The sequence below is a fragment of the Eumetopias jubatus genome, unplaced genomic scaffold (genome assembly GCF_037043125.1).
Source record: "Eumetopias jubatus isolate StellerSeaLion01/CBP00866 unplaced genomic scaffold, mEumJub1_p1.0 scaffold_3, whole genome shotgun sequence".
In the NCBI taxonomy this organism is placed as follows: Eukaryota; Metazoa; Chordata; class Mammalia; order Carnivora; family Otariidae; genus Eumetopias; species Eumetopias jubatus.
In genome coordinates, this window is record NW_028274809.1 from 74,252,908 (window position 1) to 74,268,200 (window position 15,293).

The 15,293-nt window shown below is 38.3% G+C and overlaps 1 protein-coding gene across 3 annotated transcripts in view; it reads right to left on the bottom strand.

The window, feature by feature from the left end:
* The window catches only part of GPD2 (glycerol-3-phosphate dehydrogenase 2), a 140,041-nt gene that overhangs the window by 27,310 nt on the left and 97,438 nt on the right, over positions 1–15,293 (bottom strand). For all 3 annotated transcript variants that reach the window (XM_088021698.1, XM_028113036.2, XM_028113037.2), the window contains exons 7-8: positions 6,494–6,658; positions 5,517–5,661 (exon numbers count right to left, since the gene is read on the bottom strand). In XM_088021698.1, coding sequence (XP_087877824.1) covers positions 5,517–5,661; positions 6,494–6,658 — 310 coding nt within the window. The remainder of the gene's footprint in view (positions 1–5,516; positions 5,662–6,493; positions 6,659–15,293) is intronic.

The window sequence follows — 15,293 nt, forward strand, 5'->3', positions numbered from 1 at the left end:
TCTAAAGCCAAATTATAAAACACACTTGAAATAATAGGCAACTATAAATACATAGTAACAAAACCTGTCCAATGGTGCCATTAAATCGGTAGAAACTGTTGTTTTAATGCATTCATTAACCATTCAAAGAAATTTAGAGAAGTTGATAAGGGGTGGGAGGAATCTTGAAGTGTTATGTTCAAATCATCCCTACAAATGCTCAGTGACTGAATTCTCGCAGCAAGCCAATGTTAAAAGTATTTCCAGCTTCCATTAATGAAATTTCTTAAATAGAAAATACAATTCCATTTGGTTTAAATAAATTTCAACAAGTCCCTCCTATATCCACAAATTTTAAAGGGCAAATAGTCAAATTTTATGTTTATCATTCCCTTGAAAAAATGTTTTTAAAAAAACCTCCTATTGATTCAAATGTGTAAGGATGAGAGACTAACAACTGCTTAAAAGCAAACCAAAATAATTATTTTATGAAAAAGAAATCTAAGGGCCCCTGGCTGGCTCAGTCTGTGAACACACAACTCTGGATGTTGGGGTTGTGACTTAAACTTCAGGTTGGGTATACAGCTTACTTAAAAAGATAAAAAATTTTAAAAAAAGGCCTACAAAATAACTTGTTAAAAAAAAAAGAAATCTATAATCAGCTTAGCTAATGCATCTTCTTTATGTAAACTGCAAGGAGTAGGAGTCTTTCTTTGCAAAGACCCATCAGTCTCATGAAATGCTGCCATTTTCACACATCCTTTGTATACAGAAACACTGTCTACAGCACACTTGAGAGACACCGAGAGAGTGGGCCACAGTTCTATTTAGCATATGCAAAAAGCACCACAGAAGTGTGTCAATCATTTAAGCCTTCAGCTAAGATCTCATCTTCACTCAGGTTTACTCAAAGAAAATAATTTCACTTTCATTTTTATATATTGAAAACTACAAGGATAGAATATTTTATACTTTCTTGCTTTGTGTTTGTCCTAAGATTCTCTAAAAAAATTCTTAAAAGAAACGAGCTAATTATGTATTTTGTAAGCAACTGATTTGATCCCGGGTTAATATGCCCTTACATTAAATCAGTCACTTTGGGACTGGGAATTAACTCATTCAGAGTTCAAGCTTCCAATGTGATAAACAGTACCATGCTGAAACAAAAGGAGAAATTCCATATCCTAATATTTAAGAACCCACTATATGTTGGTATTTTTTATGTATGATCATTTTATGGACCAGATATCATATGATGTGCTTAAATAACTCAATAAACCTGATAAACTTCAGCATAAAATTATAATAGTCAACCACCTAGACATGAAATGCTATTAGAAAAGCAAAACTACTGAATCCCTTAAAATCTTTCAATGCAGTAAAAGCAGTTTAAAGGGTGAAGGTGATGGTTACCAACACACACGTAACTGGAACCTGTAGAGAATCAACCGCTTAAGCGAAGACATATGTGTCAAACATAAAATTAACAAGCACAGAGGGAAGACAAAGCCACTAATGAATGGTATAAAAATTTAAGAATCCACTTGGAAATACCTTTCATCAGTTCTAAATTACCTAATTCATACTCTCGCTTTGGGAAAAGTTTGTTTTCTTATGAAGGATTAATTCTGCAAGGTCACGCTAAAGTTTGAAAGTGGGTATCAACGACAGTCATGGTATATACAGCCCAGGGAGGCAGAGGTCTTTTTCCAATATGTATGATTCGCTTGACATCAGGAGGCAAAGCTTGCTACTAATTTATGTGTGTGTCTAGGATTAAACATAATGAACATTTTTCTCATGCAGACCACTGCCTTCCTGAAGTACCCTTATTTAAACTGAAATCAATTTATTGTTAACTACTTAGCAATCAGTGTTAGAGCTAACAGTATGCACACAGCAATACAGAAAAAAAAATTGACCTCTTGCTAGTGATAAAAGGCATCCATACGAAGAAGGAGGAAATGATTATTTTCATGTATTTTAGTCATTTGTTGCATTGTTGCTGCTTTTGAACGAGCATCTAGCCACAACTCTGATGAAAATTGCAGATTTGTTCTTAATGTCAGCTAAAGAGTACCTTTAAAAATAAATGATTTCTGTGTGCTGGGTTTTCTGAAATTAAAATAATCCAAACGATAAAGTTGCTACCGTGGCACGTGTAAGTTAGGGTCATAACAAGCTTAACAAATGACATGACAATACTCTCAAAACAGCCCGACAAGGTATACACATGGTCCTTGCTCTACATTTTAGCAGCCTACACTCAAAAAAATCAGTGGCTACTGAACTCACTGCATTTCTAAACTGATCAGGTTCTAGTGGAAATGTTAGGCCTTAAGGTACCATCAGTCAGTTTATAGGGCAACCCCAGAAGGTCTGACTCATCCCCAAGGACCTAGTCGAACCCTTGAGCTATAATTGAGTGTGACTAACTGATGAGCCCAGAAAGCCATTTCAGTCTGACCCCACCCAAGAGAATGAGTTGATACGGAGAGCAAAACCATCCCTCTGGAATGCCTTAAGGTCAGTGCTAAAGAGGGAATAAACCCTTAATCCAGGCCTTAATCCCAGAGGAAGGGGCTCAACTACAACAGACCTTGAATAGGAACTAGGCTGCAAACCACTCCTTTAAGGTTTCCAACAGGATGTATAGTGGTTATAGTTCAAGGTGCTAAAAACGGGGACATTCATTTCTCCCAAAGTAGCATGAGATCCCTTACTGCATCCGAAGCATGCCCAGCTGTAACTAACACTTTCATGATTTATGGGGAGGGGTCCTGAAGCTAATGACAAATTTGGGGGGGGGGGATTAAGAAAGGCATTCCGTTTTGAAAATATTACATCCAGGTGATATATATTTACATTTCTTTGAAAACACTTACCTACTCTGCTATTAGCATATTATAAAGTATAGTACAGAACTGTATGTGTAGCATGACCTCTTTCATGTAAAATTTTTAAAACTATAGACAATTGTGCAAATATAAACGCACAATTTTATGGAAGGAATCATAAGGAAGTGTTATTGATTACCAGAGAAGAACTGAAGTAAGGGATAAGTGGGGGACATGAGGAAGAAGAGAGACTCTCACTTTTCATTTTGTATCTTTCTGTATTTCTATAGTGATTACTTTTACTTATTTACTTTTGTACACATGGGTTATCCGAGCAATAAAATGAAGAATCATGTTTTGTTTTCATATTTTAACTTTTCTATATTAAAAATATCCCATGTAGGTTTTACATTAAATTTTGACTTTAAAAGAAGCAACAATCTCAATTTGGGCAAGATAACACAAAAAAGTTAATAGGATTCATTCAAAAAATACTTACTGGTCACTATACGTGCCAGACACTTCATGAAGAGTAGCCAAAAAAAGGGGATATAAAGTAATCAAAGGATCATTGTCAAAATGTATACAAATTAGTTATTATCATGAGATAAGGAACTAGGAGCTGAAAGAAGTAGCTTGCCAAGGTCAGGCAGTCAGCAAGAGGTAAAGAGATGAACATCAAGTTCTATGCCAAGGTATCACTTTAATTTATCCTCTGTCTCCCCATTTTAATGATGGGTAAACTAAGGTTTACCGAATATAAGGCCTGTCCCAAATGATGTCATTATTAAGTGGCAGAATTAACATAGCATGAGACAATAGTGAAGAAAATATGAAACATGATACACAAGAGATTATATTGAACCTACTAAGATCCAAATATGACAATGTGTGTGTCCATGGTTTAGGTATTATATCTATAGTCTAAGAGATAATTAAAAAAAAAAACTTACAAGCTAGCTGGACTTGCATATTTTTAATCCAATACAAAATAAATGCAACTAATTATGAATGGAACTATTGTTGAAAACTTCCTATATAAAAGAAACACTTGCATATTTACATATATTTACTTCTCTCCTTTCCATTTAACTAAACTGTGGTTAGCAGTTTATAAAACTCTATTAAGTACCACTGCATACATTTTTATCATTAAGCCTGAAAACACCTTGGTTTTTTCAGTCCTAAGTGAAAATACTAATGATGGTCTACTTATTACACATAGACATTTAGAAAATGAGAAAGAAATCTTGGAAGTTGGTGGATAAGAAATGGGTCTTCATATTTTTCTTGATAGAAGTATAATATTTTTCTTGGTAGAAGTGAATTTGGTAAAATTAGGTGTATCCTAGACTCTCCTCAGGAAGATTTAGTTACTGAAAAACTCATAATAAAGCAAAAGCATCATAGAACATAGCAGGATAGCATTCCAGGAGAATGCAGATGTTAAACAAAATATAGATTTTGTACATCCATTTTATCAAATATTAAAGGATTTAGCTAACCTTTATGGAAGATTATTAAAATACAGAAGAGATAACTCTCATCCTAACCACATTACCTAGAAATTACCACCAGTTACTGTTACCCATAATCATATCACCTAGAGATAATCACCTTTACTATTTCTATATACCTATACAGTGTTTAGATCATACTACACATAATCTTGTATCATTCATTCTAGACTAACATTGTATCATTAGTGTTTTCCTAAAACATTAAAGTTACTTACAATTACAATTTTAAATGACTGTATAATATTCCCTTGTGCAGATATGCCATAATTTACTTATCCAATCTTTTAAGGTTAGGAATGGAAGCAGTTTCTAATTCTCAACTACAAATAGTATCATAACGAATAGCTGGAGCCTAGATCATTACTCCACACAAAATTGCTAGTTTGCCCACTAGATTGACTACATACGGAGATAAAGACAGTACATATGGTCTATACTCTTGGCATGGTCACATGAATGTTTTCCACAGAAGTCTTGAAATGTACATTAGAGCAAATCATTATTAATTTCTTAACTAAAACTATCGAAATGTTTCTTTTTTAGTTAAAATTTTCCAAAATATGTAAAAACAGAACCGTTTAATGTGCCCATCATTCAACTTAGATGATTTTCAGTTAATAGCTATTTTTGTCCCATCTTTATCCCTACCCATTTCTCTACTGACGATGATCTCTGTTAATATGGTAGATTCGAAATTAGATTCAATTTTTACTTGCTGTAATATTTTTCAAAACACATTTTTAAAGCCATAAACATACAAATACCTGCGCGGTCCTCATTTTCAGATCCTCCATAAGCAAATTTGAGTATTTTATGAAACTAATTTGTTGGTGTTTTCATTAATATGCCCTTCGTGGAAATTTTTACCCTATTCACCTTTAATACTTTAATTAAAATTCAAAAATCCTAAGGCCCAGTCTCTGAAGGTGAGTACACTGAAGGAAGTACAAAAAATAGGTCCCAAATCATTAACCCCGAGAAATGAGCCTTGTTGTAAGAGCTAAGAAAGTCCCACCTCTGCATTGTATTTTGTGTTTTGGAAGAGTTCCTTCGCTTATTTCTCCTCATTCTGAACAGCAAGCTAGACCATCTCTTATTAAGAGAAGTGTGCTGGAAGACCGAACGCGGACGATTTCCTGCGGCCCCCAGTGGGGCCCCGGCGCCCCGGGCAGCCGGTTACCTGTAATAACCGGGCATCACGATGTGGACGCCGGCGCTCGGCTGGCAGATGGCCGTGGCGTTCTTATCATCCATTTTGCGCACGGTGTCTGTGAAAGGTCCCGTAGCATTGATAACACATTTGGCTCTCACATCAAACTCCTGCCCTGTGAAAGAAAGCAGCATCAATCACATGCCCCATTTGTTTCTCTGCTCACTGATGCTTTGGATTATTAATTCGCCTATAAACTTAACCTATGGCGAAGTATACTGTATACCACACTAAGTGACACATGCTGGCGAAGTTACTGGAAAGCCACACAAAGGGCTTGCATCCGAGGTAATTTACCCAAACAAGACCATGCTGAAGAAAAGGCCCGCCATTTCTTCATCTCAGTTCTGTCTAGTTTGCAAAGTGCCCAGCAACTGAGTGCCAAACGTGAAGAAAGTGGGATGAGTAATTAAGCCGCTTTCTCCTTAAAACTCAACTGTGGAAACAGCATTGCCGTGAGACAACATATTTCTCAGTGCTGCTTCTGTTCAAGGCAACGAGGTAATTTTGAAACTCTCACTCCATGGCCCTAGAACCAGGACAAGGATGAAAACCTAACCAAAGTGAAAGTGATTGACTCTAACCACGTATAAATGCACCGCCTGCGCCTGTGTCACTTGCTTTGAAACTTGGCACATTTATTTAATTTTATTAATAACATGTTTTTGTAAAGCCAAATGGAATGCATTCAGAGCTGTGGGAATTTTGTGAGCATTTATTATTATCATTATCATTATTATTATTTAACACAAAAGGGAAAAATTGCCAAGTACCACAAGGGAAAATTTTCCCGTTAAACCAGTCATTGTTGACAATAAGGAATATAATTAATAGGACTCTGAAATCTGGCTTAAATAAAAGAGAAGTGACAGAAAAATTGTAATTCAGTCATTACATAGGCAAGACAAGATGCTAAGAAATGCCTCCCTGCTCGAGCCTCGGCATACCTGTGAGCACATCCTTACACCGCGCGCCGCTCACTCGCTCTTTCCCCGTGTGGGGGTCTGTCTTCTTGAGCAAGCTCACTACCTCCATGTAATTGGCTGTGGCAGCCCCATACCTGGCAGCAGTGAGGGCAATGGCGAGGTTCATCCGTGCGTCGTTGTGTTGTCCTGCAGCAGGGGAAAGCATCAGAGGAGGGACAGAAGTCACCTCGAGCCACAGACTGGTGGTACAGAAGTGTGTCACAACAGATATGTCACGTTGGTCCCTGTCACCCGGAATATACATGATGGCTGGTCACCTCTCTAGGGCATGATTTAAAAACTACATGGTCATTCTCGGTCAGGCATTTACCTGCCACTCCACCAAGTGCACTTTGTGTACCACAAAAAGGGCAAAAAAAAAATATCCCTTTCCTACAAGAGCTCACATCGATTATCTGAAAGTTAAGAAATAAGTAATTATTCTCGCAGTTTGGGCACATATGTATATGTCAGACTTTTCCCAATACAGACAACCCGTATGCATGCAAGTGAAGCAATTCAAAACCTCAGAATATCTGACACCCCAACTGGTGTTGATTAACAATTTTTATGAGTATGTGCTCTATCTAATATTCAAAACCAAGAGCTTAATCTTCCATAGAGAATCTCTCGGTATTCTATAAAAGGATTTTTCTGGGTTTGACTTTTGATCAGAGCTCCTTAAAATGTAACATTTTTTTAAATCACACATAAAAGGTAAGAAATTAAGCAGGGCAAAATTTAATTACAGAACAATTCCTACCTGTATTGTTAAAGATTTATTGCTGAAAAATCCTAGTTTAAGAAAACTAAGGGGGAGGTGAAGAGGCGGGGAGATGATTAATCACTTTAAAATACGGGCATCACTAGAGACGTTTTCTATTTATTATTGCCAGTGGAGTTCACGCTGACCAGGAAGAATTACTCTACATTGCAGGGGCCAGGTTCTCTGTGCCCTGAATAATTAATTACCCAGGGCTAGATGTATTGAATCAGGGTTCAAATTCTCACACACTGGGATCAGTTCTATCAAGATAATACTGATAAAGGGATGAATTTGTAATGGATATTGTTGTTGATTTATGCTGCCAGCATACCAAACATTTAGTATAAATGGTTTATGTAAAGTTTCTTCCTTGTGATTCAGTCTGTGCAGGGCCAGAAGGCCTGAACAGGTAATCTGTTCCAGCTAAAAGGGCAAAGTTATAAAGAGAGAATCAATGACCAAAGATTCTGCCACCCCTCCCCACAAACATCTTATTCTAAAACTGCTGAACTAATACGATCAGCCAAGAACCTTTCCCTCTACATTAAATCCTCTGTCAGAAGAGAACATACATTGAACTTCAACATACAGAATAGGGGGTCATTTTACCCAAAAATGAACAGAATGGACATAGGGAGAGAAAGGAACAGGAGCAGGAGCAGCTGAAGGGTAAGTGGGAAGAAAACTGGCAGCATTTGGATCAGTTTCAACTCAGCACGACCCTAAAGTTGCCATTAAAATAGTCAGGATATATATTTGAAGTTAAGCCTAAGAAACCAACTTCTATTAATGGAGGGTTCATTTAAAATTGGAAGATGCTCCACTAAGTTAGATACATGCAAACAAACCAAAGAAACTAAATAAGAATTCCATTATAGATCTCCTCTCTAAACTACAGAGATTACACATCTAAACAAAAGAAAGGAGCCATCCCATCCAATCCTTCTACCAGATTTATATACATAACAATGAAACACCCTACCGGTGGTACAAGAAATCCAAGTCACGTTTGTATGGTAGGAAAACTCACACCTCACCAGGTGTGCCTTGATTTACACACAGGACCAGTCTCTGGAAAGCCACGTATAAATTAACTATTGTAAATCCTATATGAAGTCATTGTCCAGAGGAACCAGGCAGAAATCCGATTTGTTAACTGACAGATTATTTTGTAAAGCAGTGTATCTATTACATAGTCATCTAGTAATAAAACGCGAGGCTTTGAAAACCCAAAATCTCTCTCTTAATACCTTTTCAAAACATAAAATCTCATCGGAATAGCACCGGTATAGTCCATCAAGGTCTGTTGCTTCTATACTAAGAAATGCCCATCTGATTAGCCTCCAAATCCCAATACTTTTTAAGGTATACAAGATCAACCTCAGTTAAAATGTGAGGAGGAAAGAAGTTTCCTTGATCCTTATTTTCCATTTATTTTCCACGCCCGCCATACTACCCAGCAGCCCTGCCTTGACTCGAATCAGCGTGTCACGTAGTTATGAACTAAGGCCTTCATGCTATGATTCTCACCTGCGACAAATCTCCCACTCCCACTATTCTTACTATCTAGGGTTGTCAAATTTTTGCAACTCCCCCAACACTCCTGCCATTTCACACCTTCTTGCCTTTGTCCACACTAATTCTTCTGGCTGAAATACTATTCTGGAAGCTCAGACAACCCCCAGTCATCCCTCCGTGATCTGATTCAAATATCTCCCCTTGAAGTTCTGCCTTCCCTGAGTCCCTCTCCAAGGCAAAGTCGTTCATCCCTTTTTCTGAGCCAATATCATATCTTGTATCCACCTTTTTCCTAGCCTTTATAATATTATATTCACCCATGTTTCCATCACCTTAAAAAAATAATAAGCCTCGATCATGACTCAAGCACTGAGACAAATGCAGGGAACACACTGGTCTCCTGGAACTCACCTGCCAGTGTAATCGCTGTACGATTTCCCACCTCCTCACCCTGGTCATGGGAAGGCAGGAAGCCTTTCTTATTCATCTTTTTTTATTTTTTTCCTTGTTAGTACCAGGCACAGACAGGTATTGAGTAATGTTAAGTTTAGCCAAATTCCATTCAGTGAGTTAAATAAACAGGTTTATTTATAGTCTTATGGATTTATATCAATTTTATATGTTTATAAATTTTTACAGTCTTTATTGATCTATAGTCTTACCTCTAATTATGGAGTGTTTTGTCTCATGTTAAAGAAATTTCAGACATCAGGAAATTGGTGACAAGAAATTTGAGGGAAGCAGAGAAACCGCAGGAATGTGGAAAATCTGAACTTAAACCAAAACTAGCCCTTATATTTAAGTTGGATTAAGTGGGACAGGGGGAGAAATGGTTATGAATGATTCCCTCAAGACTCATCCTGTTTCCCCTTGCTCTGTAGGGGAGTGCAAACACAGCTATGGTAAGTTCTTAAAAATTGAGGAGTAAGCAATTTGAATTTCCTCTGGGCCCAGGAGCTCACACCTCCACCCAGAAGTCGCCTTTTTGCAGACATTCAGCTTAGTTCATTTCCCTCCTTGGATTCATGGTAGACGTCCTCCCCTACCCACATTAAATTCACCCTTTACCCTGAGATACCCAGATGCTCTCAGTGTATGCTTCCCGAGAGAAATGGTAAATTTTCATTATTCTTAACTAAATTCCCCTCCAACCCCCTTTACTGACATTTTGAAGGTATCTATATGCCTCCTATAATTTTATGTCTGGAGAAAAAAAGTTTTTGACAACATTGCATATCATTGGAATGTGATACAATAATCTCAATTCCCTCCCACCCAATTGATCTGCTTATTAAGTTCGGATTTTCCAATCCGTCTCCTGAGAGCCAGGCAACATGATACTACTCACTGATCAGTGAATAGCATAGCTTTACATTGGCACTTACACAAGGACCCAGACGGGGACTGTGAAAATCTGTTTCCTACTCTATTCTCCTTTTGCACTTGAAATCTCACATATGTGCACATACCGAACTTAACAACTCATATGAGAGGAAGCACATAAGAGGTGGGACTGTAACTGTTTTCCCTTGTTTAGAAAAACACAATATTAAATCAACCCACCGAAAAGAATGAAGGTCAGTGGTGGCAGAGAAGGATTTTTGTCTTAATTCTCAATGGCCCTGCGTATAGGATGGTGAGAGATACTTTACACGAAAAATATTTCACAATGTCACCATCTAAAAGATTGGCCTCAAATGTAAATATTTTGGAGACATAGCAGTATTGCTCTCCTCAGAGGGTTTCAAAGTTTGGCAACTAAGTTAACATGCAAAATAGCTGAAAAAAAAGAGAGAGAATCCCTGAATGTGGAAAGGATATGAAGAATGAGTAACTATGAAAAAACCCTTGGTAACAAATCACCTGGCATCTTCCTGGTCCTTCAGATCTAAAAGTGTATGATGCTCTGAAATTCTACATATAGTCTTCTTTTCATACGGGGTACTTTTAAAATGGCCATTTACAGTGCACAGACATAACTACAGACCCAGGAATCTGTATATAAAGTTAGATAAAAAAAAATGGTTCTTTATTAAAATAACACCTGCCCAGAACTTCAGCATCAATAAAAACTGCCACTGTTGAAATGTTGAACATATCTCCTCCAACCTCCCTATGCCTGGCCTGGGTCTCTCGTAATCACATGACTCCTGCTAGCAGGGGGAAAAAGGATGCTTGAAAGAAAGAACGCTTCCCTAAAGCTCTAATCCCATTCCTAACAAAATCCACAGGGCATGCTTCATTGTCTCAGACTGACAGTGTCACAATGACCTCTTGGGCAGCTTCTCCTTAGCAGTCTGGCAAAGATAATTCAAAGGCTAACCTACTAAACTCAAGCTGATTTAATATAGTCATTATACTTAAAATTTCCCTTTCTGATGGGAAGAGTGCAAGTAGAAGCAGAAGCAGAGTAGAAAAGGGGTGTGTGTGTGTGTGTGTGTGTGTGTGTGTGTGTGTGTGTAAGGGTTTTACAAAATCTGTTTTAAGTTCATACGATGAATAAAATTGAAAAGGAAGACTCAAAATGAGAACATACTTTTCACAGTAAATTGTGACAATGCCATTTCCAAAAGTAAATTATTTAGAAAAGTGATGATTTGTGTGGGGAGTGGCAGGGATCAGGGAGACTCAGGGAGCAGTTTAGGGAGGATGCACCCTACCAGATACAGTGGAGAATGGCTCTGGGCTTGGAAGGCCTGGGTCACATGTGACCCAGGACTCCTCTGGGCTTCAGTGTCCTATTCAAGGAGAGATGCTGGGTGGCACCTCTGAAATTCTACAATGCATGTAATGGCTAATCCTCAATAGTTACCTATCCCTTTCAAGATTTCATTTCAACCTATTCCTCATTTCTGGTTTCCCTCACTTTGGCCCAGCACATCTGAAAAGAGAACGAGCATTAATAAAAACCAAAAGACAGGTGCCTTATAAAGTAAATCATAAAATCAAAATCAGAAATCATATTCTTCCATTAGTTCTAGAATTATAGTGAAATCTTGATTTGATTGGCTTTTGCAGGCTATATGCAGTAGACCACCAAAAATGTCCCAGTTCTTCACACCTCCCTGCTGCCATTCCCTTTGCCATCAATCTTGAGTGTCCTCTCCCACCCTGACTCTGGACTCAGCCACGTGAAAGTGTTTTGGCCAATGGAATATTAGTAGATGTGATTTTAAAAAGGATGCTCTGCCAATGCCATGAAAAGGACATACCCAGGCTAGCCTACTGGTACCAGGAGGCTGATAAGAGGCATGTGGCAAGTTGCCCTAGTCATCCCAGCCAAGGTCATTCTTCTGGCAAACCAGAAGAATCCCGGCGCCAACCCCAGGCAAGATTACAAGAACCACCTAGATGACTACTCCAATGCATGAGCAATAAAGCCTAATTGTTTTTATGCTCCTGGGGTTTTATGGTTGGTTGTTATGTGGAATTTTGGCAGTAGATAATTTATACAGGTAATGTAGCCAATTTTCTAATAAAGTTAGTCCTGACTTAAAAATAGGTTCTATCTTCAAGACTGCCTTCTAAGATGACAATTTAGAACACAATTTGTTTTCCTATAGAAATGGGTAAAATAAATGGCAGTAAGATGATCAGTCTGTGCCACAGAGCTATTTAGAGCATAGGGTACCTGAATAAAGACACTGACGATTCCGACAGCCTCAATGCGCATTACCTCCTCACACTGACCTTAAATCTCCAGGCTGACCACAGTGCCATCTTCAAATAAAACTCTCCTCTTCCTACCTCTGACTTTTGCTCATGGTGTCTCTACTCCATGAAACATTCCATCCTGCCTGGTAGACTATTCAGCTTTTCATCTTTCTTTCATGAAACCTTCCCTGACTCCTCTCGGACACAACAGCTTTCTCCCCTCTGTGCGTCCATGACACTGTAAACATATACTTATTACACCACAAAGTATTTTCTAAATATCTGCATTCGACACTCATTTACTGAACAAATCTGTACTAAATGCTTTTAATGTGTCAGAAATCGTGCTAGAAACCAGGTTTACAACAGACCTCTAAATAGACGTCGTTCCAGGTCTAGGAAACCTTGATTCTAATAATATGTTCCTAAAAGAACAGAGTGCATCTTATTCAATTTTGCTTTCCCAGTACCTACCATAGCATCTGCTACCTGGCAGATATTCAAAAATTTGTTGAATGAATAAATGAGTAAATGTACATGATTATAGAGCATAATCATAGGTTAAAGACTGCTCAAATAAGGGAAATGTGCTCAAGGCCAAGAGATTCTAGGAAAAGTGGCCAACCGCTCGACTCTACCCTCACTGTAGCTGTGGTCTCCACTGAACCAAGGAACTATTGTCTCTCTACCTAGCTACCCAGCACACAATGGAAACAGATGTCTTCTATCGCACAATCTTGGGTGAAAACCCAAGCAGAAGGAGAAGGCCAGTGATAAAAGTTAAAGCAAGCAAGGGTTTGAGGTATGATTAGGACAGCAGGTGGCAGATCCTTTTAACAAATACTGAGTACATATTGGGAGCCAGGCATGATGGTAGGCCTAGGGCTCCACTGAGTAGGGAGAACAGGACTACCCTAGTCTTTGCTCTATGGAACCACACTCTAAAGGGAAGACAGATAAAATCAACTAAAATCAATTAGAAATTGCCATGATGGCAATAGAGGGAAAAATCTGGGGCAGGGAGAGCAACTCCCTGGGGCAGGGGTTATATTTTAGACAGGGCAGTTAGGAAAGGCGGCCCAGATTCGCAAGAAGTAGAGAAAATGCAGAGAAGGCAATTAAGCCCTAACAGCAAGACCACCAACTATAAACTTTAATTACAGCTAATTTGCAATTATATCCAAAGCTTATATGAAGCATAAACTACCAGAAATGCGACATGGCATTAGTACAGCCCCATTTCATTAAATAGGGCCTGTAAAGTAATTTTTTTCATTTGTACTTTATTCACTTGTATTTTATACATACTTATCAGGAATTAAGTTTAAAACTCTTCCTGATTTGATGTATATTTCTACAGAAAATGTCTTCTAGTATAGACCAGAGAAACTCAAAAGAAAAGCATCATATTCAAAGTTTATGAATTGGAATAATTTCCTGTCACTTATCCATACTACCGTTCTCAGGAAGGGACACCTGTTAGCACTGAGCATGTAATCATTTTTATTATTAAATACAAAGGTACAATTAAATACAGGCACAGGATGTGACCTGCATCATAATTCTACCCAGCCTTTCTCTTCACAATATCCTTTTCATTATCTTGGGCCTTTTGTTCCTTCCTGTTTCTTTTGTCTCACCCTAAGTTCTTGAACGAGCTATTTACAATCTGAATAATTAGCAATCAGCGTGGATCTGTGGTCTTTGGCCCCCTGTAAACGAAACATTGTGAGGTACCTTAGCGTGACATATTTAAGTATGGAAAGTTTCTGTACCCTCAGGACTCTCCTTTCTTGAAAAAAGTTTTAAATGATCTAATGAAGAGTAAGTTTTCTGCTTTTCAGATACTGAGGAATCTAGCTAGAGTTGAACAAAAATTGAACCGCATTTCAACTGGAAACAGAAGGTTCTGGGTATTCATCAGCTTTATCTGTGCAAAAATGCTCTATCCAGCAATTTACAGTGAAGAACCCTCCCCAGGGCACTTCATCCTCCCACTAGCACAGGCCCCAAATAAGTTTTTGTACTTTGGAAAGAGAAAAACAGAAAAGAAGTAATGAGACAAAAATAGTTGAAATGAAGTTGTAAAGTCGGTCAGCAAGACACACTGTAGAGACTCTTTTATAAACCATACAATATGTGGCCTAACGCCACAGGTAATAGTCTTTGGTTGTTTCTGAAATGCGCTGAAGTCACTGATCAGCTGTCTTAGAATATTTAGCATTGAGGGTGATGGCCTTCATTTACTGAGTCTATGGTTTAGGAGGAGTAGCATTTTAACCCAAGATAACTGTCCTGGGGCTGCTTGATATACTTCTTTTACCAATATTCCTTAAAACCCTACCACTTGCCAGGCCTTGAGCTCGGTATCACTATGGGGAACAGAAATGGAAAGAGATTGGTCCGGCCGCCCCCAGATTCTGAGATACAAGGGCAAATCGACAGTCTAACTTGAAAAAGTCCCAAGTTCCAAAAAGTCTCCAACCCTTACCACATTTCTTTTCTTTTTTTCCTCTGCAGTTTTCCTAAGATATCACCAAGCATAGAGCTACAGACACATCTTCTTTTCTCTCCTAGGTTATGGGAAGATTTGCAAGTCTTCTCTCATAGGAATGTGTCCTTGCCTTCCAGTCCATTCCCGACCAATGGGGAAACCTCATGCTACTTGCTTCAGCTAAGGTTCTATTCACTCCTCTATCCAAGGGGGATGATAATGGGGTGGACAGAGGGGGGGGGGGTAACGTGAGGAATAAGTAAGAAACTAGGACAACATAATAGTTCTCAATATTAACTGTCATTATTAAAAGATAAAAAAATTACTGGAAAGTTAAGACCACTTTACAT